Here is a 24130-nt window from a genome sequence, read left to right as displayed (position 1 = left end):
GCATATTTGCGGTATTAACGTTATGTTATATTAATTTTTAGGTTAGACCAACAATCACAGCTATTGCAAGCCCAACAACAGCTTCTACAACATCAGTTCCAACAACATCTGACAAACGAAGAGAAAGCCATGAAACTCTTTCAACAGAATCTCATGCAGGCTCGTATGTCTCCTTCGCTTAATTCGGACCAGCACCTGTTGCAACAGCAGCAGCTTATTGAACAAAATATTAAACAGCAGCAGGTGATGATGGAACAGAATCTCCTTAGCCAAAAAATGTTGGAGCAGTCAGTGCCCGGCCAAGTATTTATGGATCAACAACCGCAAAACCTATTAGAACAACAGCAGGCGCCTCTTCAGCAGAATTTTTTGAATCAACAGTTGGTAGCAAATGAGATCACAAACACGAACCAGGTACTGCAGCAACAAATTATTCAACAGCAGCAGAATATAATAGCTCAGCAGGCCGCGGCGATTCAACAGAAACAATTTGAGGAGCAGCTAACGGTTCAAGAACAAGTTATGGCAGGACCGCAAACAAATCTAGTAACCGGCCAAGTTTTAGATCCATCACTTCAAAATTTACAAAACATTTTAGCCCAAATTATTCATAGACCGGATAATTTACAATCTAGAAAGGAATCTGAATCTGAACCTCAACCGCCACCATCGCAACAGGCGCAGCCAGTCGTCAGCCAACAAACAGAAATGGTTGAAGTACAACAAATGCCTCAAGAACATGAAACGATGCAGCAAAACACGAATTTACTTAATGTGCAAATGCAACATCACGCTAGTCAAAACATAAATTTCGCCCATAATCAGCAAAACTTCTTCCAACCTAATATGCTATCGGCGGCAGTCGACCCTACAATTTTGGCACAGCAGCAACAAGTCGCTCAAGCCCAACATCAGGTTGCACAAGCGCAGCAGCAGTTAAATATGCAGAAACAAATGCTCGCCCAACAGCAGCTTGTCCTTCAACAACAGTTGATAACTCATCAACAACTCCAGATGCCAGGACAAACGCTCTCTCCGCAGCATATTAGAAATTTGCAACAACAACAATATTTAGCGCAGCAGGAATTACAGCTGCAAACCCAACAGAATATTATTGATCAGCAGAATTTGGCATTATTAACTCAAAAGCAACAACTGATGGGTCAGCAACAGCAGAAAGTCGAAGAAATATTGCGGGCGCAGCGGCCCATGTACACGAGACAAGGATCTGAACAAAGCCAGATGAGTTCCGCGGATATCCACGATCAACAACAGGGTCTAGTCCCTGACCAGTACCAACAAAAACCGCCTCTGCAGCCACAGATGTCTATGGATCAAATGTATCAAAACCAATTCATGGAAAAGCAAATTCAGAAACAACCATCCGACGAACAGTACCACCCTCAAGTGCATACAATGCAGGGTCAGTCTTTACCTCATAATGTATTGGCGCAAAACTTTAACTTGGTGCAAAACGAGAGGCAGATATCTAGTCATGAAGGCACACCAGTGCAAAATTATTCTGCCAATCCAATGATGTACCAGCAAAGTCAGGCCATGCAAATGCAAAATGTATCCTATAAACAAGTTGAATCCTCTGCGCCTTCAACTATGACACAAAATCCGCCCGTTACACAATATATGGAGGTGCAGTCGTCAATTCCTTCATCACATCCTCAAAACTCGCAGCAGATACAGCAAGATATTCAACAGATGCAGCAGCAAATGCAACAACCGCAAGGTCAACAGCAAATCCAACCTTCTTCGCAGCAACAAATTCAGCAATCTCAGAGCCAACAACAGCAAGTTTCGCAACAAATTCAACAATCACAATCTCAGCAACAAATTCAACAAACGATATCACAACAACAAATGCAGCCACAACAGATCCAAACGCAACCTCAACAGCTTCAACAGCAAATTTCGCAGACCCAACAGCAAATGCTTCACCAATCTCAGCAGATCCATCAATCGCAAGCGCAAATGCAGCAGCAGACTCAAATCCAGCAAACTCAACCGCCGCAGCTTCAGCAACCTTCACAGAAAATTCTGCAATCCCAAACTCAGCCCATTCCGACACAGCCTCAAACCACTCAAGCTCAACCGCAGCCTCAGACTCAGGCGCAAACTCAACCGGACCTGCCACAGCAGTTGCCTATTAAGCCCGAAGAGAATGGAATTACTAGTAAGGAGCAGTTCCATACTCCGATGACGGACTTGCCTGCCGGCGCCCAAATCGATGGCATGTGGCAACCCGAGTTAGGAGCAGTTGAAGAGAAAAACACAGAGACACAACAAGAAAGTAAGTTAATATCTCTAATATTCTTGCGTAACACCTTGTATAATTTTTTCAACTATTTTTTAAATAATTTCTAAAATCTTCGAACGTTTTTATTTTAGTGGGTACATCGATTCCTTCGCCGATTGCAAGCGAAAAGAAGTCACGTGGTTCGAAGAAGCGGTCTCGGGAAAAGGACAAATTGCCCCGACTCACTGTACTCACCGTAACAGAAAATGGAACTGTTGTTGAGTGTCAGCTCGAGTCAAAGTCCAAAACCGTCACCTTTAAGTTCCACGTGCCTGATGTAAATCCTGAGGATTTAGCTAGCAATTTGGTAAGTACTGTAAAGAGAAAAAAGTTTTACAGGAATAACACTATATGCCACTAGATTAGTTTAATCTTACCAGAAAATTATTAAAATAAAAAAGTAATTACAATGGATGTGTTTATGAAATTTATTAAGAAAAGAGCGTACCAATTCAGAATAGGCAACGCACTTCCTTGCCTTCTGGCAATATAAGTGTCTATTGCCGGCGGTAACACTAATCAAATGAGCTACTGCCCGATTGCCTCCTGGTACATTAAAGAAAAAAAAATAGTAATGGTGTTATACAAATGTATATTAAATATCCATTGTCCGTTTTATGTATTTTCTTACAAAAAAATTATGAAACAGGTTACAAACGACTTACTCCCCGAGTGGCAGAGTAGTGCATTCACAGAATGGATTCGAGATATTGTGAGACAGTTGCAAGCTGAACCACACACACATGCTACTTTGAGGCTGCAGATAGAAAAGGTATGTTAACAATTTGTAAATGCATAACAAAAAAAAGCACATCTAATAGGTTGAATTTAATTATCATAAAATATCGGTATCAAATATAGTTCCAAAAAAGCAAATTTATTGATTTAGATTGGTAGGCATAGAAAGCTAGCCTAGTTGTTTTAAAAATATGTTATTTGAATAGCTTAATAGCTTTTCAAACAACTACTTATGGAGTTTTGGTCACGTGTGTTTGTTTCTACGTGTAAATTTGATGTGAGTTTTCTCGTAGTAACATTATTGGAAAGGATTAAAACTTATATTATTCTAAAAAAATGTATCAACTATATATGGTTATTAACTTACAGACGGACTACGACTCTGAAACAACAGAGCGTGAAGAGAATCTTACAGACTCCAACCAGGATAACTCTGAATGCACCACGCCCACGGCTTCACAAGATAATATCGCCTTGGAGTTAGACGGGGAACCTGCACCTGATACTAAAACTGTTCTCGATACATTGTCTAGGAAGATCAGTACTGCGTCCTCCATAGGTCAGCTTTTTAATTATTTTTTTAAGAAATCTAATATTTTTCAGAATACATTAGTTAAGATTTTTGTGTTTACATTGTTTTTGTAAATTGATTTTTTTTCCATACATCGTACAGTAATGTTAATGTAGAATATGCTCTTGGTGCCTAGTGTGAACAACTTTCTCTCTGAAAGAAAACTATTTTTTAACCGGATTAAAGCTATTTGTATTATTATAAACTTATAATTATTTTACATAATTTTAAATTTTCCGACGTTTCGCGTGCAGTTGCGTGCGTTTACAGCGTGCGTGAATCTCTTTCAATGTGTAAAAGCTATTTTAACCAAAGACAATACTATAACTTTCTCTCTATTATCCTTTATTAATATCCGAATTAACTCCTTGACGATCTCCTGGCTGTATAACTTGTTGTAATTTATAAATTTCATTAATTTTGTAATTATTATACAATTAAGATGTGTTTTCTTCGCACATTTTTGTTTATTTATTTAGTTCTGTCAGTTTTTAACTTAGTAGTGATAAAACCACCCGTTGTTTAATGTTTAAGGTTGTAAATGTACAATTTAATGTAAAAATTATACACGAAAAATATTCAATTCCAGGTTCTAATCAATCTGACGGGGGGCCTATGGCACCAGATCGTGCTGCTAGTATAGAATCGAATGGCGAGAAAAAATCACAAAAACCTACTCGAAAAATATCGAGATTTCTAGTCAGTCCTGTCGTCGATCGCGGCGAGGACGTTCCCGACGAGAAGTCGGAAAAATCCGCATCCGAAACCGAAAAACCGGAAGTAAAAGAAACGAAAGAACCGCAACTAAACGGTTTGCCCGAGACCGAAGTTCCGGACTCGAAACCTCAAGTCATTCCCCCAGAATTTGTTCCTACTCATCAGTATTCTTTACCGTCACACGCGCCACAGACAATGATTGATCACCGCCCAGAAGTGAAACCACAAGAGTTACCTCAGACTCAGCCGATAACAACCACTATTCCTACCAATATACAGGCGACAATCCCCCAACCTGTGCCCTTCCAATCTATTAATCCCATTATCAATAGCGCGCTCCAGCCAAACTTTACAACCCCGTTACAAATAACGACAGACTCTCCTTTGTTAGGGATGAGCCAAGTTGGTACTCCGTTGGGTGTTGGCGGAGATATGGGGTTAAACTTAGGCCTGCCAGTAGCTCCGGGTATGGATCCTGTGTTAAGCAGACTACAACTCAATCAGCCTAACTTGACTCCCACCCCAGCTGCAAGCGAAACATTGGCCAACGCTGAGAACATACAGCGGATGATTCTAAAACAGAATATTATCAAGTTAGTATTAATAACACTTTAACGCAGTTTAAATGCTAATAATTAAATAAGAAATCATTATTTCGTAAAGTGTAATTAAAAAAAACCAAGAATTTGTTTATAATTTATAACATTTGTATTTTTCAGCCAACAACAAAATTTAACTGGTCCCAACCTGCTCGGGTTACTGAATCAGCCGCAGTTCCCACAGGCAGATATTGCTCTGCACAACAATTTATTAGCCGGACAACAAGGTACTATATATTGATATTATATGTATTAAATATATAACAGAAACACAAATTGTGTATAAGATGTGTATTTCGTTGTTATATGTAATGTATTTATTTATTGTATGTTGTATGTTTTAATGAATATCACATTTTATCCCCTTGCCTAGATGAAGATCTTGGAACACTAAGTATTTTTATTACTATAGCACTGATCTTTACACGCTTAATCATACAATTTGTTTATTTATTATTTACAAACAGTTTTAAATATGTGTTGTTATATATTTCAAAGCACTCATAATTTATGATCACGATTATTCATTTATATAAAAAACTAGCACTTTTATAATATGTACAACTATATCACGCCTATATTCATTCGCTAAAATTATTCTCAAAATTATATATTTATGTAGTTTTCTTAGCAACTAGCAGCTTTAAACTTCGTTCAATAAAAAATAGCCTTCTGTTGTCTCTTTATTTGCGTTTTTTGAGCCGTAATAACCTTATATACTTTACAATGCGTAAATCATACGTACGTACTTATAGTATATATATACACACGTATACGCATGTAGTTCAGCGTGCGTACGCGTATTGTAAAGGTTATTTTAGCTCTAGGCATGTATCTATATTGAAATATATAATTGGCATATGAACCCGCTTGACCGTGTGTGTGACTAACCGTTGCTTCAGCCGCGGCGGGCGGTCGGCTGGCTTACTTCGCGCCAAGATACTACACGCCAATGCTGGCCACCGCTAACGACCTCATAGGTAACTCACTACATAATGCTTTTGGATCACTGTGTACACTGAACGTGGCCTTTGAATGGTGGTTTAAAACTTAGGGCAATATTTAGAAGTGGTTTTTCACTGCACTAACGTGAGCTTAATGCAAACGACTTGGTTATATAGTCTAAGCACATTCGGTTTTTTTTTTAATATACGGCCTTGCTTTAAATAAAATACACCTGATAGATACTTTAGGTATTTGCTATTAACTGCACGGATTTCTTTTTGACGCAACAGTAAATTCCTTTCATGCCATTTTAAGTGTACACTCGTAAGTAGTACAGTCCACGAAGAACCAACACATTACTTCTGGATCGCTAAGGATTACTAATATTTTCTGTCGATACAACCTCACTGCTTATAAGACACTGTCTTTAGAAAGTGTGGACGTCCTCGTGGATGGTATTTTGGAAATTTTATTTTGCTATTTGTATCATGCTTTCTTGGATTTTAGAATTATTATAGATTTACTTAAAAACAGAAATTTCTTAGTGCTTAAATAGCTTTTAGTAGAAGTTTGCAAAAATGTAGCAATAATATTGTAAACTCGATTTAAAGTCTGTTAATTAAGCTTTGTATATGCCAATAATATCAACCTACCTGCCTTTTACATAGATTGCCGCGGAGGTAAAAGTTTTTACTAGTATTTATTCTATGCCAGGCTGATTAAGCGAATTATAGTAATATTTAAATAATAAAAAATATCTGTGAACTCCGTATCTGTTTCTTGTTGACAACGGTTGCTGACAAACCCTCAGAACGTCGAGCGTATCTAGTTATCCGTGTATTTCCCTCTAAATTGAAATAATTTTTATTGACATACTTTCTGGTTTACATGACACAAATATTCACCATTGATTCCAGTCCAACAACCAAGTCTCCAGACATCTGTGGGCCAACTAGGGGTCAGTCAGTCCATAGGCTCAGGTTTCGGTCTAGGTTTAGGTCTAAATCCGCCTCTACAGCAAGGCCTCGCCCAAAGCCTGCAACAGAACATTAATCTTGCATCACAAAACTTTGCGCTCAACCAGAATCTTATGGGGCAGAATCTTGGACAGAATTTAGGTATGTAGTATCGCCTCTATAGCTATTTTTGCTCAGGTTTTATATTTGATATATGAATATTCTAGGTTTAAATGTAAACCCTTATTTAGAGAAACGATCCGCTCGAACGGTGAAGGAAAACATCGTGAGAAAACCGGCTCGCCTTAGTCTCAAAACGCCCTATAAGCTTGACAAATGACACATACAGAAATGTGAGGCCTAGACCTAAAAAGGTTGTAGCGCCACTGATTTATTTATATTTGTTAGAAGTGAATTAATGAAATAAATAAATTTTCAGGTCTAGCCGGTCAGAATTTAGGTTTAGGTGGTCAGAATCTCATGGGCGGGCAAAACTTAGGCCTGGGTGGACAGGCCCTTGGTCTGAGCGGGCAGAATATCTCCCTCATGGGGCAAAACTTGGGTCAACTGGTCGCGCAGAGGGCAGTTCATAACGCACTCGCTAGGAGAGCCGTACAAAACATGGAAATGGGTAAGTTTTTTCATATAAAACCATTTGTAATAGATTTTTTCGTGTTAATGATAAACCCTCGGGGTAGGTCCTGAGTTTAATTCCCAAACAATAATTTAGGATTTGTAGGCCAAAAGCCTGACCGTTTCCTTTAAAAAATGACTGAAAAAACAGACCAAGTCAATGTATCTGATCCCATATCCTGTTCTTAGATTGTGGACTTCAATTTGCATAATAGCAAAACAAAACACTAATGAATTACTTTAATTTATTCTAATTTTTAAATTAATTTCTCGTTACGATCGTCAACAAGAAGTAAATGAATTCAAAATTGAATGCAAAAAATCTTCAATCGCCTATAATTTCTATCAGAAGAATATAAGGTTTTTAATTCAAAGGTATGACGAACGTAAACTCAACGGATTCAACTCAGCCGAGCACGCCGAACAAGAGCCAGTCTTACAGCGATTACATGATGTCTCTTCATAACAAATTGGCCTCGATCTCTAACAGCGTAAGTGTTAGTATCGCTTGTCCATAAAATGCTTGTAGCGCTTTGTAAATAGATCACTCATTCATTAAATGCACTTTAAGAATGGATTGATGGAAAATATAAAAATAAAATTATAAATAGAAATTAATACATTGTCATGTTTTAAAAAAATATTGTTAAACAGTGTGGTTTGTGTTGCCTATTGTTATGTGGTGAAAGCGGACGATATTTTTCTTATCATAATTATCACATTGTTTACTGACGTTTATTCTTAAATTCGTTCAGAATAAAAATTACTCGTACTTTGCGTATTGAACCAATTTCAAAGAACACTTACTTTTCATGATCAACAAGAGTAGTGCCTGTCTAATGATAATCTAATATATTAGACATATCCTCCGTTTCACTGGCATTAGCTATCACGTCATCCATGTAGGCGCAGTGAGTGTGGTAACGCTAGTGTGTGTTTAGGGGCCCGTGTCGCCGCAGTCGCCGCTCGAGTACAGCCCGGCGCTTTCGCCCACTCAGAGGCACTCCCTGCCAGATCATAAGGTTTGTTCGCATTTGTAGATGTCATTGTGATATTGAGGTTTGTAGTACTGGTACCGGATATAGTTGAAACTTTCGCATAATCTCGCTTTTTAGCTGCAATGGAATAGCGTAGTATGAACCTTTTAGACTAAGACATGTTATGCAAATGCCTATATGAAAACAGTGATGGTCAAGAAATATATTTAAGAACTTTTCGAATCAAAATACTGCAGTCGTTGACAACTATATTCCTAATTAATTGTTATGCGTTAAGCTAATTAAATATTTTAAACTCTTTATTTTTTAAATTACCCAAACTTGTTATGAGACAAGCGTAATAAAAGTACATAAGATCCCTTCTAAATTTAACTTGATAATTATATTTTTTTATAGGTGGAAGGCGTAATTAGCGACGTAGGTGAAACTGGCGAAAATGGTGCTGCGAGACATGCGGCGAGATTGGCGCATCTTGATCATCAGCTCAGCAAGATTAGTCTGCACTACAAGCATGCTGATAAGGTGAGTCAGATATACTTCATATGTAGACAGAAATAAGTTAATAAAAAAGCAACCGAAAAACCAGAATATGTCTTTACACATCAAACTCAGGGATCACACTCCTTACTGATATAATTCAGTCGAATTTAAAATCAAAGACGTCTATGAGACATGCAACATGTTTTATTATTTAGTTAGCAAAAGTTTTTTGAGCGTCATAAGCGTGTTAAATTATTACTTATAGTTTATAATTTTGTGTAATTTCTTACGAAATATAATTGTACGTTTATATTTTAGGACGTGTATAGTGAAGTGCATGGGGCTGATGAAATGTTGTCGGGTGGCATGAATGACAATGCCGTTAATACCTATGAGGAAGGTAAGTTTATCTATGGCTTTTTTTTTATTTGATCGTGAATATAATCCAGAACCTCAAGAAGCATGAAGAATGTTTAAGTTGTTTTAAAAAATTTGGAAAGCAATGCCCACAGCGTCTGTCTATCCTTATATATGTAGTATAGACAGACGCAGAATTTGTATATATTATCAAAGTACAGCTTATAATACACGACAATTTCGATGAACATAAATATTACATAAAAAATGTGATACAAAAAATGGCATATAGTGATAGGTATCTAAAATTGATCAACCCACTACCGTATATATCGAGCTCTGGATAAAAGTAATGTTCTGTTATATTCGCGAACAACGAATCAGATCTGCACCCGGATCCTGTTAGCAGATAAAATGGTATTTTGATATTTTACCGAATAAGATCTAAGTAAATCCAATTTTTCCAGAACTAAGCAGCGAAATTGAGGGCAACCGACGGTTTCGAGTGGCGAGAGCCTCGCCGCTCAGGAACTATGCGTTATGTCGGCTCCTACCCGAACACATGCATGGTGAGTCAATTGTCTCCTCAATTATATATTTGTTTTAATACAATTCTAATAACTGGCAAATTCATGACTAACATTGACTAATTTTCAAGTTCATTTTCTTGTATGTTTTCCATATTTTTCACATATATAAACCATTTAGGTAAAGACAAAATCGATCTAGTCCAATCACAAGAAGGTACCGTCGTGGAGGGCGGCGATGTCGATGGAGACGGGGACGCCGAAAACGACGCAGACGTTGAAGGTAAGTTACCCATATGACCCGCTTAACTTAACTTAATTGTGACACTTAAGAATAAAATGATAATCAATTTCTTAGTAAGAAAATTATTTAGACCACACTTTACTAAAACAAAGAGTAATTGTTTCGTTATTGTATTGAATTATTGTGAATTACGTCTTTATTGCATTGTGGTGTATCAGTTTTGCGTTCATCATGGCCTTAACTATTGATTTTAAAGTAAAAGCGATTAAATTGTATAAATCTTACAAATCGGACGTAGGGTTCATATTTTTGTTATCAAGATCTTAATTTAGTTGTATAAAGCTCTCGTTACTGCAGTATATTTTACGCTAACAGATGTTATTAATATATTAAATCATAGTAAACAATAATCAAAATTATAAAGTGATAAAACATTTAATATAAGAAAACTTCTTGAAGAAGTTACTTTACTTATTAAAGAAAATAACCGTTATTTGTTTTAATACATGATTTATGTTTTAGGTGAAACATCATGCGACAATACCTCTTGGTGCGAAGAAAATGCGCATGACACGTACGTGCTAACGGATAGTACGCGCGCACGTACGTACGTCGTTGAGGACGCACTTGCCGGACATAGAGTCGCGATTATGGATCCTGCGCCTGTAACTACCGTACGTACTTTTGTATTTTTTATTGAAATAAGCGCTTACATTTTGAGATAGTTTTTAATGTAAATAATATATAAAAGTTGCAAATGATATATATGATGCGTTGTAATTTTCTTTCAATTGTTTATTTTCTTCATTCAAATATCTTTGCTCAAATATATGTACTAAAATTCATATTCATTATAAAAAACTTAAAGTGCCTAAATGTACTACTAAAATAGCTATTCCTGATTTATTTGTGATGGCGACATAAAATTATTTAACACGATCTTGGGTAATTAAAATGCATTTCTTTAAATTCTGATCGTGTTTGGCCCGATGGCTGAATTAATGTCAAGTGACACAATGATTCCGATTATCAACTGTACATTCTAACTTTCTTAGGAAATACAGTAGAAGCCGTTTAAGACGATCACGCCTAATACGATTTCTTTCATAATACGCCACTTTCTGGAACATGTGACTTGCTTTCATACATCTCTTAACGCTTAATACGATTCGTCATCCCGTTTAACCGAGCGATCTAACGAGAGCCCCCAGAAAGACCCACCCCCGCCCGCTCGTGAAGAACCCGAGATACTGCAGGGTTTTCCTGGATATTCTTCAATTGATGAGTGATTATTTTAAATAATGTTATTATAATTACACTACGTATTTAAAGTAAATTATAAATGTATATTTTAATACCTATGTATACATTTTTTTTTTAAATTATTTTCCATATCCCGTATAATACACTTACACGCTTAAGACGGGTTTTTGGTAGGGTCCTTGAGAAATCGTCTAAACCGGGTTCTACTGTATTTGCTTTCTGTCTTAAATCGCTTGCACGAAAAATATTTTTGACTTTTTTGTCGAATTTATCAGTTTCCATATTATTAATACTAATTTATTTTCTGATTTCAGGGTGAAAAGAAGTTAAGTCCAGACGATTTACTAGAGGAGGGTGAGCAAACAGAGCGAAGTTACTTAATAATAGACCCATTGCGGGACATGACCTGTACTGTCATTGACAACTCCCTGAGGCTGCACCGGGAGGCAGTCTTCACCCCATTCGTGGAAAGCAGGTATGCTAGAGTGATAGTGGAATTTGATTATTGATAACACTGTTTAAGCCACCTTAACGAACTTCTTGTCTTTCGTTTTACAGTTTCAACCTCACTATTTGCTAGATATCTAATTGGTTAAGAAATATTTTCTTTGAAGATATGAAATGGACACTGCTTAATTTAAAAGAAATTTAATTACACAAATTTGACAAAGCTTTTTTAAACCTTCATACCTAAACTTATTATACGGTAGCACAGTGTTACGTGAAACTTGAGTAGGAAATCGTGACGTATACTGGCTTAGTCATATTCAATCATTGATTAAACGTTAATTACATAAATCTATGTATCTTATAACTCTATTCTAGTTAAATATGTAAATTGAAATTAATTTTGTCTTTTGTTAACATAAGACAAAAGAAATTTAAAGAAAACACTTTTTTACCAGATTCAAGATACCGTGGTCACCGTGACCACGCACGCTGTAAAGCACGCGAAACGTCGGGAGACATTTAAAATTATGTAAAATAATTATAAGTTTATAATAATACATCTTCCTTCCTTCTTCCTTCTAATTCGGTAAAAAAGTGTTTTCTTTAAATGAAATAAATTTTCCAGATATCAAAGCAGGCCGATAGAAGGTGAGACAGTTCCCGTAAGCGAAGAGTTGTCAAGGTGGAAGGTAGCGGAGGGGGATGAAGAGGGGCGAGGAAGCGCGAGGCCGCGGCTCGTGGAGGGGTTCAGTGCGGGGTCGCTGGTCGCTGATCTACTCATCGATGAAGCTCTCACTGATAAAGGTACCAGTCACTTGACGCGACTTTAGTAGGTCACTAGTGGCTCGTGCTAATTTGGACCCGCCTTGCAAATAAATACGCTTGCCGTACTTTAATTATAATAATAACTTTATTTACATCACAAATAATACAATAAAACAGGTAAAATAAATAATGGTTTCTTCAGAACAGTTTCCTCTGGAAATTATTTTACATAATTATTACTCGACGTTTGGACGACGTGTTTTACAGCAATCTAAACGAGAAACGAAAGATCGTAAATAATGATCAACGTTTTTATATATTCAAGAGGTTTTATTTGAACGCATATGAAGCTTTGTGGTACACATATTAATGTTAGTTGATTGTTACAGTGCTGTGTCGTCAAGTAGTGTTGCTGTCAGTGCGTGGGCGCGCGGCGTCGTGACGCGGTCACCTGTACCTTATATTTATTCTGTACCATACTATATCTATATCATTACTCGTTAATTATATTCATATGTGATATCCGAAACTTGTGTTTTATTTATATATTTCCTGAGATATTAATAAAAACTTAAGTCAATCGTTTGAGGAAAATCGATACATACATAACTACAGTTTGTGCATGTTTTGAATGATAAAAGTTAAATAAATGAAATAGTAAAATCTCTTCAATAACTGTATAATATACTACATAGTATAAATACGATGATCATTTTTAATGAGCCGGCACTGGTTATTGCTGATCCTCTCATCTGTAAATGAATTTAGATTATAAATAAATAAATTTCACCTTTGAGGCCTTTTTAGCACAACATTGTAAGATCGTGAAACTCGCCGTTCGGGTTATCCATGTTGTATAGCTAGAGACCCTGGAGTTTACTCCTGGGTAAGTTGGATGCCCACAGCTGTAGCCCCATGATGTTATGCCCACTACAACCCCATTGTATATTACGGGGCCTCCGCTATCGCCCTGGCACGCGTCTTTTTCTACAATCAAGTTGTTAATGTATCTAAAGATGTAATCATATAGAGTAACTTAGTTGGTCTTAACTATGCTTAGAATAATAAAAAGGTCATGAATAAAATTTTTATCTAGGGTTTATTATTTTAAAAGTGAAAGTTTATAAATGTGACTAATCTTCTGTTTCTCATGTAAATTGTAATAACGAAATATGTCACGATAATACGACGACATGTGAACGTTTCTGTTTATTAATTTAATATAATATCAGTGTTAATCTACTGGTTTTGATGTGCGACTCTCATCCCTGAGATCCCCCGGCCGTGCTTTCTGTAACTTTCGTAACTTCGGTAACTTTCTGTTTATGTCTAACACTCGTACGTTAAAGGAACCATCAAAATCAAAAATCGTCGACATGTACAAGAAGGCTGATCACTTACTATGAAATAAAAATAGTCAATGAAAAGATTAGTATTATTATGTTTGTTTTAATACTTACGTCCAACATCAAGGATTCCTGCGCATAACATTTCGTTGGTGACTATGTAAGTCATCCCCGTCAATTGACTCAACTGATTGTACCTTATGGAGCATATCGTCAGATTGATATTTTGCACATGCACTTCGTTGAGAACTGTTGAGCCGACGGGCGCATTTACCTGAGAATTTACAAAATCATAAATAATGTTAAACTAAAAAGAACATTATCAAGGGCCTCTCTAAATAATTATAGTTTACTAGCGCCTTTTGTATTAGCATTCGGAGCAATACAACATAATGATGGCTACTTTAATGTACAATATTGTTAGTAACCAACCTTGGAACTTATATTATTTGAAAACACCAATAGGTCATATCTAAAGGTATATTTGATAATTTGGGGAGGAGAGGTAGTCTCTTCTCTTCTTTAAATACACCCAAAATTATGTAACCCAATTTTCACCTTTGCTATTAATTGTACGTTTACAACAAAAGTATAGCTAAATGAAATTCCGCAATTGGCAATTAACCCAGACACATTATTTGCCGAGCCATTTACATATTAAAACAGTATTCGTCAGAAATCCCCTAACATGATAAGTTCTTACATTAGTATATCCCCATCCAACATATGTGACAGTAGCTCTATCTGGAACCATATTCCCTTGCTGAGGAATAAAGGCCAGAGAGATTTGATTGGTAAGCTTCACGCGACGAGACAGAAACAATATTCCAATGTCGTTATTCCGTATTGGTATATTATAATTTTCGTGAATTACAAATTTGGATACACTCACTACTGTTCCACCTGAAACACATTTTAAATGAAACTATATATTTATTTGATCGTATCGCCAAGTATGTATAATTCCAACATGTTAAATCTAATAAGCTTTTCAGAAGCACTTAGCGCAATCTCAGTCTTAGGAGGCATCTTTTAGCTTTTTATTAATAAACCAACAAGATACATTTTAAACCTAGTTCAGTTCACCCTCATTAAAACCTCAAAGTGAAAGTAATAAAATACGAAAGTGATTTCAAATACCTGTCAACTGAAAATGAAACAAAATAAATATATAATTAAATAGTACCTTGCCTAAAGGGACTCCTTTTAATAATATATTTTAGTTTTATTTTAAGGTTAGTTATTGCTTTTTGTTATACTAATTTATGTAATCATTAAATATTTACACCTATACTAAACATTTCCGATCCATGATTGCGTTGACAGGTATACCTACAATCATTCCGATTGTTAGTTTGCGCGAAATATATACACTTATCAATTTCTTACAAGTGATTAAAAATTTAAATAGATAACAATCATACTTAAATATTATCCACGACCATCAATAACATATATGTATACAATCATCAACAACTAAATGAAATCTTCTTAATAACAGTTTTTCATAAGTTTAACAAAAGTGTGTATATTACCTGAACCTTGCATTGTGGACCCTAATCGTACACTCAACTGCGAAGGTCTCACCATTTGACCATTTCTGAAATATATTCGATTATAAATATATCGATTGATACTTTGAGATATATATAGTATAGATGAAATTAGTTAATCAAAGCGTAACAAACTTGTTTTAAGATGTTATCAATACCAATTGATGACTCAAATAAAAAAATCAGTATTTGTAAATAATGCCATTTTTTATTTCAAAGGAACTCTGTCTACGTGTAACGTTCATTGCCCCAGCGGTTTATTTTGAATTTATAGATTTTTAAGAAATGTTGTACTTAAAACTGAATAGGGAGGCTAAAAATCAGCGCTGTGCACAGGGTTTTTTTTGCAATAACCCTGCTGCCTTTTATTCCATAATTTTTATTAATATGTTTTGTCTACTTACTGAGCAAAAAAGCAGTGGGCCGAAGTGAGAACATGTGAAGTGGACAGGAGTGAACCACCACATGTTAAACCTCGGTTCAGAAGGACCTGAAATAATAAAAAAGCGACGCAACTGTTAAATATCATTTAGAGTTTAGGCTTACTTCGTAACTTTATAGCGATATCAATGTTAAGCTTCTCACAAATTTCAAATTGCAACATCAGCGTCGTCGACTCTCATACAGGTAATTTCATATTACCAATTATTTATGTTTCTGTGGTGTATTTAATTTTTTTAACCTATATTTCAATTTTCCTCCATAACTTAACCACCCTCATAGTACGGTGCTATCAGCGGCGTATTGGCAAGGCAATTTCTAACTTTAGTGTGACTATTATAATTTGAATTAAGGTCCTTTTAAAAGTAGTTGAAAAGAAATACAATAAAGGATTCCATTTCTTTTTTAGTTCTTTATATCATCGTTAAACTTTACAAGGATGCTACTAGTACTATTCCACACAGAATCTTTCTCTAGTATAGTTTCAATTTTAAAAACATGTTTATTACGGCTCTTATGTACTTCAAATTGAGACATGTTACTAAATTGCTACAATTTAAGTAGTAACACAACATCTACCCTTTTAGCACTATCCATATCTAAATCTCATGAAAGGTTTCCCGGACCGCAAATTTTTAAACCTAATATTGATAGCAGCGATAATGTTATCCGTTATTAGAATACATGTTGTATGCAAAGTTTAACATAAAAAATAATTTGTTTACCAACACCGTAACTGGTGGAAAGTACTGACTAAGTCTTTCTATAAATCGAGGTTGATCAGCTATTTCAATGCAATTATTTTAATATTATTTTGTCTGTCTGAAGAGTCTACTTTTATATCCACTGGATACTTTACAAGCCTCTGTCGAAGCCCCGGTAGAATGTGATCGTGGATCCTCTTTAACGCGGCCTTGTCAGTACCGAACTACCCAAGTTTCAGTGAGTACTGCTCACCCAGTCTCTGAATACAACACATTGTGTTGCTCGAGGCCCATATACACCTGCTATTTTCAGAGGTGCATTTCCACCTTGGGATATCAAGAAAGTCGTATAGCCCACAGTTTTGTAACAGTTGGTAGTGTTATAGTTAACACTTCGAACTGTTAACCGTTGCCGCTTCAATAGCTTAATTTTAAATATTTTTATATAATAACAGTTTTTGGGTTGGGTATAAATTAAAAGTCAGCCTCACAGGCGTTACGACTGGAGAAAGATCCTAATTTTGCGACATTAACATTTACTGCGATTATAATTTTAGTATCAGGTTTACAGAAGTTTTCTTCGTATTATTTAATGATTTTGAAAATTGTTTTACCTCTCTGTGACGGTTTTTTTACACACAGAGTAAATATTACTGCTGAGAATTATAAGTTACAGTGTCATATTGATTTGTGATTTACAGTTTCCATGTAAATGAAGGTATAATACGACAAATTCTTACCTGCACTGTATATGGATATTTTTCTATATTAACTGGTTGCCCTCCAATAATCCTATGGTTAGTTGATAGAGTGTCATTTAATTTGGTTAAGTCAACGATTTGAAGCTCCTCTGAATAGTCCTGTGCTTGTGCTGTCGGAAGATTTTTTTAATAATTCAGAATAAATCACTTCAGAATAGGAAGGAATACACATGATACTACAGAAATATTTACTATTCACAAATAATAGTAGGTAACATCACGAAGAAGTATAAACTATTAATTCTATAAATTATATATAATTCAAGGAGTAATTCACCTAAAACATAATTAAATAATGTTTTTGTAAGCAATTTTATACTTGGTTAAATCAACCGATACAGAAACCAGTTATAATCTTACCATTTTTGGTAAAGGACCGGCTGGAGTATGTATGTCATTCGGCTAGTGAATATTGAGTCGCAAATGTCGGTTTTATGGATTTTTGAAGTTGAAAAATAATGTTTTCCGACCAGATTCGGCCAGAGTAGTATTGAGACTGACAATTTACAGATGAGATATAAATCAAAGTCAAAAATTCACGCTTTAACTCTAAAGGACGGATCTGTGAGACGACAGTAGTGTCACGAGAGCCATTATCATTAAAAAATCATAGAAATTGCGATAACATTTATTTTTTCATTTCAATAACGAAGCTATTATAACTTTTTTCGAATTGTTAATTTTATTTTTTTAAAGATTATTATCATATAAAGGAAAGTAAATATAGTCATTTAAAATATCTATGAATTGTTGAAGTACTTCTTCCGAAGTAAATTCGAATAGTAAATAATGAGACCAAATAAGCCTAAAGTTTTTTATACGTCGTAGATATATTACCATAAAAATATAGTTTCTACAAACGATTAGTATGTACTAGTAAGAAAATTGTAATTGTTTTTTTTGGCTATAGGTGTTAGGATCGTAAAATTAATTAAGCATAGATTAAGTGATATTAAAAAAAATACTTACACAGACCAAATAAGAATAATATAAAATATGTACACAACATTTTGGCTCACCACTTAACAAGAACTAATACCAAAGGAGTATCTAGGTAGTACATATATCAGTCATCGATGTTATCAATGATAAGATACAACGTATAGAACCAACTCAATATGACAATCTCTAAAGAATAACATTTGAGAAATTATTTGTTTACCGACATAAAAAGGTTAATTAGGTTCACGAGGAATTTGAATATAGCATGCCCAAACTATTGCTTCTATACTAACTTGCCCGAAGTAACTTGAAATAGTTACGAGCTAAGGGATCGGATAGAAAATTCCATAGATCTCTTCAAGGGTTTATTTTTAAATAAATCAACAAATAATTTAATTGTACTAACACAACAAAAATACACTAATTACGACACAGACGCGTTTCAGCTCACTTATGCGTATATATAAATATATCCCTGGGACTACTCTATACATAATGTTTCAGTTTCAAATATAATTTTCTAATATTTGATAACTGATAAACCTCCTAAATCGGTCAGAAACCACGTCTTGCTTGCCACTAGGTTGCTGAAAAGATCTTTAAATTGTTTATAAATCGAAAATTCCGTTACAGGGTTGAATGTATTGATGTTCGTAACAATATTCACAATTAACGAAATATTTTTTTTAATCATTACTATGTACCACATTAACTTTTTTTTGTACAGTTGCAAATTTCTAAAATGTTCCATAAGTATTATAGACATTTGGCCTATATTAAATAATTTATAGTTTTTTTCATTTAATGTTATCAATTCTCCAACATCTTAAATACGTTCATTTCCTAATTTACAGTTCTATAAATCACATCTCAAGAGTTGTAATAAATTCAAACCTACAGGAAACTTGCAAATTCCTGTCTTCCGCCTAGTGCTACTTGTCTTTGGTAATAGTTCGTTCCTACATTCAACTAAAAGAATTATACAATTGACTAGTTGTTGCCCAATATATATATGTAGATATATTAAATAATTTCTTCTTGTGCTAGAACGAATGGAATATTAGCTTTTTCCTGTAGCGTCATTTAAAAAGCAATTTCCTTTCGTTTCTGATGTTTTTTCGGACTAAGACGAAACTAAACTAAAACGGTTTTATACATTTGGTATTGCATCCAGTAGTTAGATGTCGGCCCACGCTTAGTTTAAAAATATGTAAAGGTCATAGAACTTGCATATAAATACTTGCCTTGCACACAAGCTATTTTTAACACGGTACATCGTGGCGAGCTCATTCCCGGATGCGGGAATTTTCATTCAGAATCGAGACTTGGACCTAAGCATGGTATATCCTATATATTTTGGCATAACATATTAATGTACAGATGGTTTCGTATATAAAACCGGAAGTATTAAGTTCGTCCTGTAACTTAACAACTGTCGTATCGGTGTCCAAAGCATGAAAAATTTATCTAGCGGCAATATATATATGACATATAAATAAATATACCGAACACTTGTAATTCTCCTAATCAAGATCTTTATTAATCATTTATAGTTATTTTAAAGTTATATTATTATTGTCTGATAAAAAGTTATACTTACATAGGACTCATAAAGTTATTCTAACCTCTATTCTACCCTTTAACACAAATTTGCACGCCATTAAGTGTGGCGGAATATTCGAACTTAAGATTTTTGTACTTACCATATTCTTACAAATAAATTAGTATTATTATTATCAGGTTCATCAATCTTAATATGAATTTAGATGAAAAATCAGTAATTAAATAGTTTTTTTAAGAATGTACAAGAAAGTACTGTTCGAATGTAATCTACTACGATAGCAGGTCGTATATCAGTACCTTTTTCTTTGGTCTCTAAGCCTAAACCTAAGATGGGTACGTGAAAAACCTATAAAAGTCGACAGAGGGAATTTTATATATATATTTCTCGGATATACTATTTCCAATAATAGGTAACAATTAACAAAGAAATATTAACGTCAAGCTTTAACGACCACGGGGCTTATAATTTTCCTGTTATAATGACCCAGATTCATGTATGTAACGAGTAGTTACTGGGAATTAAAGTTGAACAAGTAATCCTTGGATGTTCCTACGCAGCTTGTTTGTGGGCGAGCTGACATCATTTTTATTCTAGCCTTATATGGTGCGATCGCGACGATTGCCTGCTATGACACAATATTATGCTAATTATTTCTGAACGAATTTACATTAAACGTCAATTTTTACTATTAAGTAAGAACTTATTTAGAATATTATTAGTTCGATCCGGGGTAAGAGGTATTGACATATATATCAACAAGACTGGCCATTTGTTTGTGGTTTCATTAAATATTTAAAGTTAAAATTTAACAAGGTTCTTAGCCATTGCTATTAAATTTTCAAATATGAAGTCCTCAACCTGGAGCAAAAATATATCTTTATCAATAAGTATTTTGCTATTTTATTTATTAATAGCATCTTTGAGCGTATATTTATTTAATAATTTATCTGCCTCGGTGAACTCGCCGTATTCAACATCGAAATTTAATACGCAACGGTTCAACTGTTTTACAATTTAAATTTTCATCAGACGACTTTTTATAATAGATGATCGGCTACTTATAATATTGTAAAGATAATATTTTTATTAATGGTCTGGAGCCTTAACTAAACCAAGTTTAGTTATATTGTAAGCAGACCAAAAGCTGTTTATCCACTACGTATTTTAAGAGACAAAATAAACAAGATAAATCTTGCCACAGATCTATGAAATTATTTTTTATAATAGAAAACTGTAATAGAATTGAAGTAGAATTATTATTACTATGGAAACTTTGGAAAGAAACACAATATAAATCAAACTCTTTTATTCACGTTTGGTGCGGAATGATTGGAAATAAATTAGTACTCTTCAGCACCCTCGCCTTCTCCCTCTGCAGAGTCCATACCGACCTCTTCGTAATCCTTCTCAAGAGCTGCCAAGTCCTCACGGGCCTCGGAGAACTCTCCTTCCTCCATACCCTCACCCACGTACCAGTGGACGAAAGCACGCTTGGCGTACATAAGATCGAACTTGTGGTCCAAACGAGCCCATGCCTCAGCGATGGCTGTGGTGTTAGACAACATGCACACGGCACGCTGTACCTTGGCCAAGTCACCACCAGGAACAACAGTAGGTGGCTGGTAGTTGATACCGACCTTGAAACCGGTAGGACACCAGTCTACAAACTGAATGGTGCGCTTGGTCTTGATGGTTGCAATGGCAGCGTTAACGTCCTTAGGCACAACGTCACCACGGTACAACATGCAGCAGGCCATGTATTTGCCGTGACGGGGGTCGCATTTCACCATCTGGTTAGCGGGCTCAAAGCAAGCGTTGGTGATTTCGGCAACCGACAACTGTTCATGGTAAGCCTTCTCAGCAGAGATGACTGGGGCGTAGGTGACCAACGGGAAGTGGATACGTGGATAGGGGACCAAGTTGGTCTGGAACTCGGTAAGATCGACGTTGAGTGCGCCGTCGAAACGCAGGGAGGCCGTAATTGAAGATACGATTTGACCAATAAGCCTGTTCAGGTTAGTGTATGTTGGGCGTTCAATGTCCAAGTTGCGTCTGCAGATGTCGTAGATAGCTTCATTGTCGACCATGAAGGCACAGTCAGAGTGCTCCAGGGTGGTGTGAGTGGTGAGAATAGAGTTGTAAGGTTCAACAACAGCAGTGGAGACTTGGGGAGCTGGGTAGATAGCGAACTCGAGCTTGGACTTCTTTCCGTAGTCCACTGAGAGACGCTCCATAAGAAGAGATGTGAAACCAGATCCAGTGCCTCCTCCGAATGAGTGGAAGATAAGGAAACCCTGAAGACCAGTGCACTGGTCAGCAAGCTTGCGGATTCTGTCGAGGACTAGGTCGACGATTTCCTTTCCGATTGTATAGTGACCACGCGCGTAGTTGTTGGCAGCATCTTCCTTACCAGTGATAAGTTGTTCTGGATGAAATAACTGTCTGTATGTGCCTGTACGAACCTCATCTGTAAAGAAGAAATAATATAGAATTCATAATCATCTCACTAAAAATAAAAACCTTTAAATCTAAGAAGTTTAGTGATACTCACCAACTACTGTAGGCTCTAAGTCAACAAACACAGCCCTGGGGACGTGCTTGCCAGCTCCGGTCTCACTGAAGAAAGTGTTGAAAGAGTCATCACCACCACCAATGGTTTTGTCTGTGGGCATCTGACCATCAGGCTGGATGCCATGCTCAAGGCAATACAACTCCCAGCAGGCATTTCCGATCTGGACTCCCGCTTGACCAACGTGGACTGAGATACATTCACGCTGTGGACAAAAAAATAGGTATATGTGAACAATGGTTAAAAATAATTATGATTCCGGAAAAAAAACAAATTAAAATCATGAGAGTAAGGTTGCTGCAATCACCTCATTTAAGGTTAAAATACACCTACTTGTTACTACTAACGGTACACCAGTAAGAAGTACATACCTACTTCATAAAAGGTACCTTTTTATTGATAACGCAGATGAAAGTTAGGTGAAAGTTATTGTTCGTAAATACGAAAGACTTTCGTGGCAAAACGTCTTCTACATAGACACGATGAATATTCCAGAATATTCATATAACAATAAAATATTGAATAAGGCGAGCCGCCTAACCGCCGGCAAATATTAATCAATAACTTATCAATGACGTCACGTCTAGTTCTTTGGCCTTCATTTAGATCAGAACACGTCATCTTGTCGCCAACATATTACTAAATTGTTAAATCTTTAGATAAATTGAGGCAGTCGGGAACTAGAAAGATAATAGAATAAGCCTACAAACTATATTACAAGGGATTTTATTCAATTTAGTAGGTATATCAGTAAATAAATTAAAGGGAAATTCTATTTATAGTAGTGTTATAACTGGAAGAACAATACTTTTCGATTTGGCGGAAGTGGAGTAAGATTAAACAATAGAATATTCAATTTTCAAAGAAAGAATGCCACACCCGGCCTCGTGTAAACGCCGACAAGATGGCGCATCCACCCGGCACTTTTACGGGTATATAGATTAGAAAACGACTAGATAAAAAATATAATGTATAGTAACGAAACTCACCATATTGAAGTAGTTTGCTTGAACTAACGTAGAAATAAATTATTTAAATAAATGTCAGTCGACGTTCAGCGGGACCAGTTAAGTGGCTTGCCGAACGGTTAATAACGATGAAAATTCCGTTACGGGAGCTTATATAGAACCGGTTTAGCGGGGGTAGACGCTAAAAATGCTTTACTCTCATTGGAGGACGCAATGCCGCAGAGGCGTATCGACCAATACATTTCCAGCACACTATCTCACCATTGTAGGAATATGTGGGTTGGTGATTCATATGGTCATAGTGATGCATTAAATTTTCGATAAAGAAAACTTGAGAAAGTCTTGACAATTTAGATGAGAATAAAAAAGGACAGTGCAAGCTATTCCATATTTCAAAATCCAATATATTTTTAACATACGTTTATTTCATTAACATAGTAAAAATAATCATATTTTAATAATCACGTGAAAACTTTAAAACATTAAAAAGTAAAAATTAACTTAACAAACACGTGACGTTAACGTTAAGTTACATTAAAAATCTTTAAAATTGTATTTTAAGGATTCCCTATAACTAAATGGGGATTGCTCAAAGCAATATGTGCCATAGAAGTAATACTAAAAAAATAAAATTTTATAATGTTTTCTCCAATATTTAGATATAATAAAGGATTATTTTAATGCATAAAATATGTGCACGTCCTCATTATATATATAAGAGATTAAGAGTT

At 35.5% G+C, this 24130-nt stretch overlaps 3 protein-coding genes across 15 annotated transcripts in view; 1 reads left to right on the top strand and 2 right to left on the bottom strand.

Annotated features, from left to right (window-relative positions):
• LOC123715169 (serine/threonine-protein kinase WNK1) overlaps window positions 1-13080 on the top strand; it is a 31811-nt gene extending 18731 nt beyond the window's left edge. For 5 of the 12 annotated variants that reach the window (XM_045670049.1, XM_045670040.1, XM_045670041.1 and 2 more), the window contains 20 exons: window positions 42-2302; window positions 2401-2615; window positions 2958-3080; window positions 3416-3605; window positions 4207-4927; window positions 5054-5160; window positions 5307-5327; window positions 5836-5913; window positions 6796-6996; window positions 7274-7465; window positions 7843-7964; window positions 8409-8489; window positions 8862-8987; window positions 9264-9345; window positions 9770-9871; window positions 10011-10112; window positions 10596-10747; window positions 11651-11811; window positions 12412-12590; window positions 12941-13080. In XM_045670049.1, coding sequence (XP_045526005.1) covers window positions 42-2302; window positions 2401-2615; window positions 2958-3080; window positions 3416-3605; window positions 4207-4927; window positions 5054-5160; window positions 5307-5327; window positions 5836-5913; window positions 6796-6996; window positions 7274-7465; window positions 7843-7964; window positions 8409-8489; window positions 8862-8987; window positions 9264-9345; window positions 9770-9871; window positions 10011-10112; window positions 10596-10747; window positions 11651-11811; window positions 12412-12590; window positions 12941-12993 — 5269 coding nt within the window. In that variant the 3' untranslated portion in view covers window positions 12994-13080. The remainder of the gene's footprint in view (window positions 1-41; window positions 2303-2400; window positions 2616-2957; window positions 3081-3415; window positions 3606-4206; window positions 4928-5053; window positions 5161-5306; window positions 5328-5835; window positions 5914-6795; window positions 6997-7273; window positions 7466-7842; window positions 7965-8408; window positions 8490-8861; window positions 8988-9263; window positions 9346-9769; window positions 9872-10010; window positions 10113-10595; window positions 10748-11650; window positions 11812-12411; window positions 12591-12940) is intronic. The other 7 variants (XM_045670042.1, XM_045670044.1, XM_045670043.1 and 4 more) reach the window with 7 other exon arrangements.
• On the bottom strand, window positions 12675-18411 carry LOC123715170 (trypsin-like). 2 transcript variants are annotated; one of them, XM_045670053.1, is made up of 8 exons: window positions 18326-18411; window positions 17336-17466; window positions 15855-15940; window positions 15433-15497; window positions 14601-14800; window positions 14012-14171; window positions 13387-13538; window positions 12675-13303 (listed from the first exon to the last, which is right to left on the bottom strand). In XM_045670053.1, exons 1-8 carry the CDS (start codon window positions 18363-18365, stop codon window positions 13220-13222), a joined length of 918 nt encoding a protein of 305 aa, XP_045526009.1. In that variant the 5' UTR covers window positions 18366-18411; the 3' UTR covers window positions 12675-13219. The 2 variants fall into 2 exon arrangements, with proteins under 2 accessions (XP_045526009.1, XP_045526010.1); XM_045670054.1 differs by having other exon boundaries at window positions 12675-12822.
• Window positions 18412-21153: 2742 nt separating this feature from the next.
• LOC123715130 (tubulin alpha chain) lies at window positions 21154-23564 on the bottom strand. Its single transcript, XM_045669980.1, has 3 exons — window positions 23421-23564; window positions 22414-22636; window positions 21154-22329 (listed from the first exon to the last, which is right to left on the bottom strand). The coding sequence occupies exons 1-3, from the start codon at window positions 23421-23423 to the stop codon at window positions 21203-21205; spliced, it is 1353 nt and encodes a 450-aa protein (XP_045525936.1). The 5' UTR covers window positions 23424-23564; the 3' UTR covers window positions 21154-21202.
• Between the last annotated feature and the right edge of the window lie 566 nt (window positions 23565-24130).

Source organism: Pieris brassicae, chromosome 10 (assembly GCF_905147105.1).
Source record: "Pieris brassicae chromosome 10, ilPieBrab1.1, whole genome shotgun sequence".
In the NCBI taxonomy this organism is placed as follows: Eukaryota; Metazoa; Arthropoda; class Insecta; order Lepidoptera; family Pieridae; genus Pieris; species Pieris brassicae.
This window is presented reverse-complemented; position numbering and strand designations above follow the sequence as displayed.

Bases quoted from the DNA above. Each gene is read 5' to 3' on its own strand.
- LOC123715130 (XM_045669980.1), bottom strand. The intron at 22,330-22,413 runs GTGAGTATCACT...TCTTCTTTACAG, and splicing joins CTTAGAGCCTACAGTAGTTG to ATGAGGTTCGTACAGGCACA.
- LOC123715170 (XM_045670053.1), bottom strand. From the start codon at position 18,365: ATGTTGTGTACATATTTTATATTATTCTTATTTGGTCTGT. The intron at 15,941-17,335 runs GTAAGAATTTGT...TTATTATTTCAG, and splicing joins AATATCCATATACAGTGCAG to GTCCTTCTGAACCGAGGTTT. The intron at 13,304-13,386 runs GCGAGTTTCACG...ATTCATTTACAG, and splicing joins CAACATGGATAACCCGAACG to ATGAGAGGATCAGCAATAAC.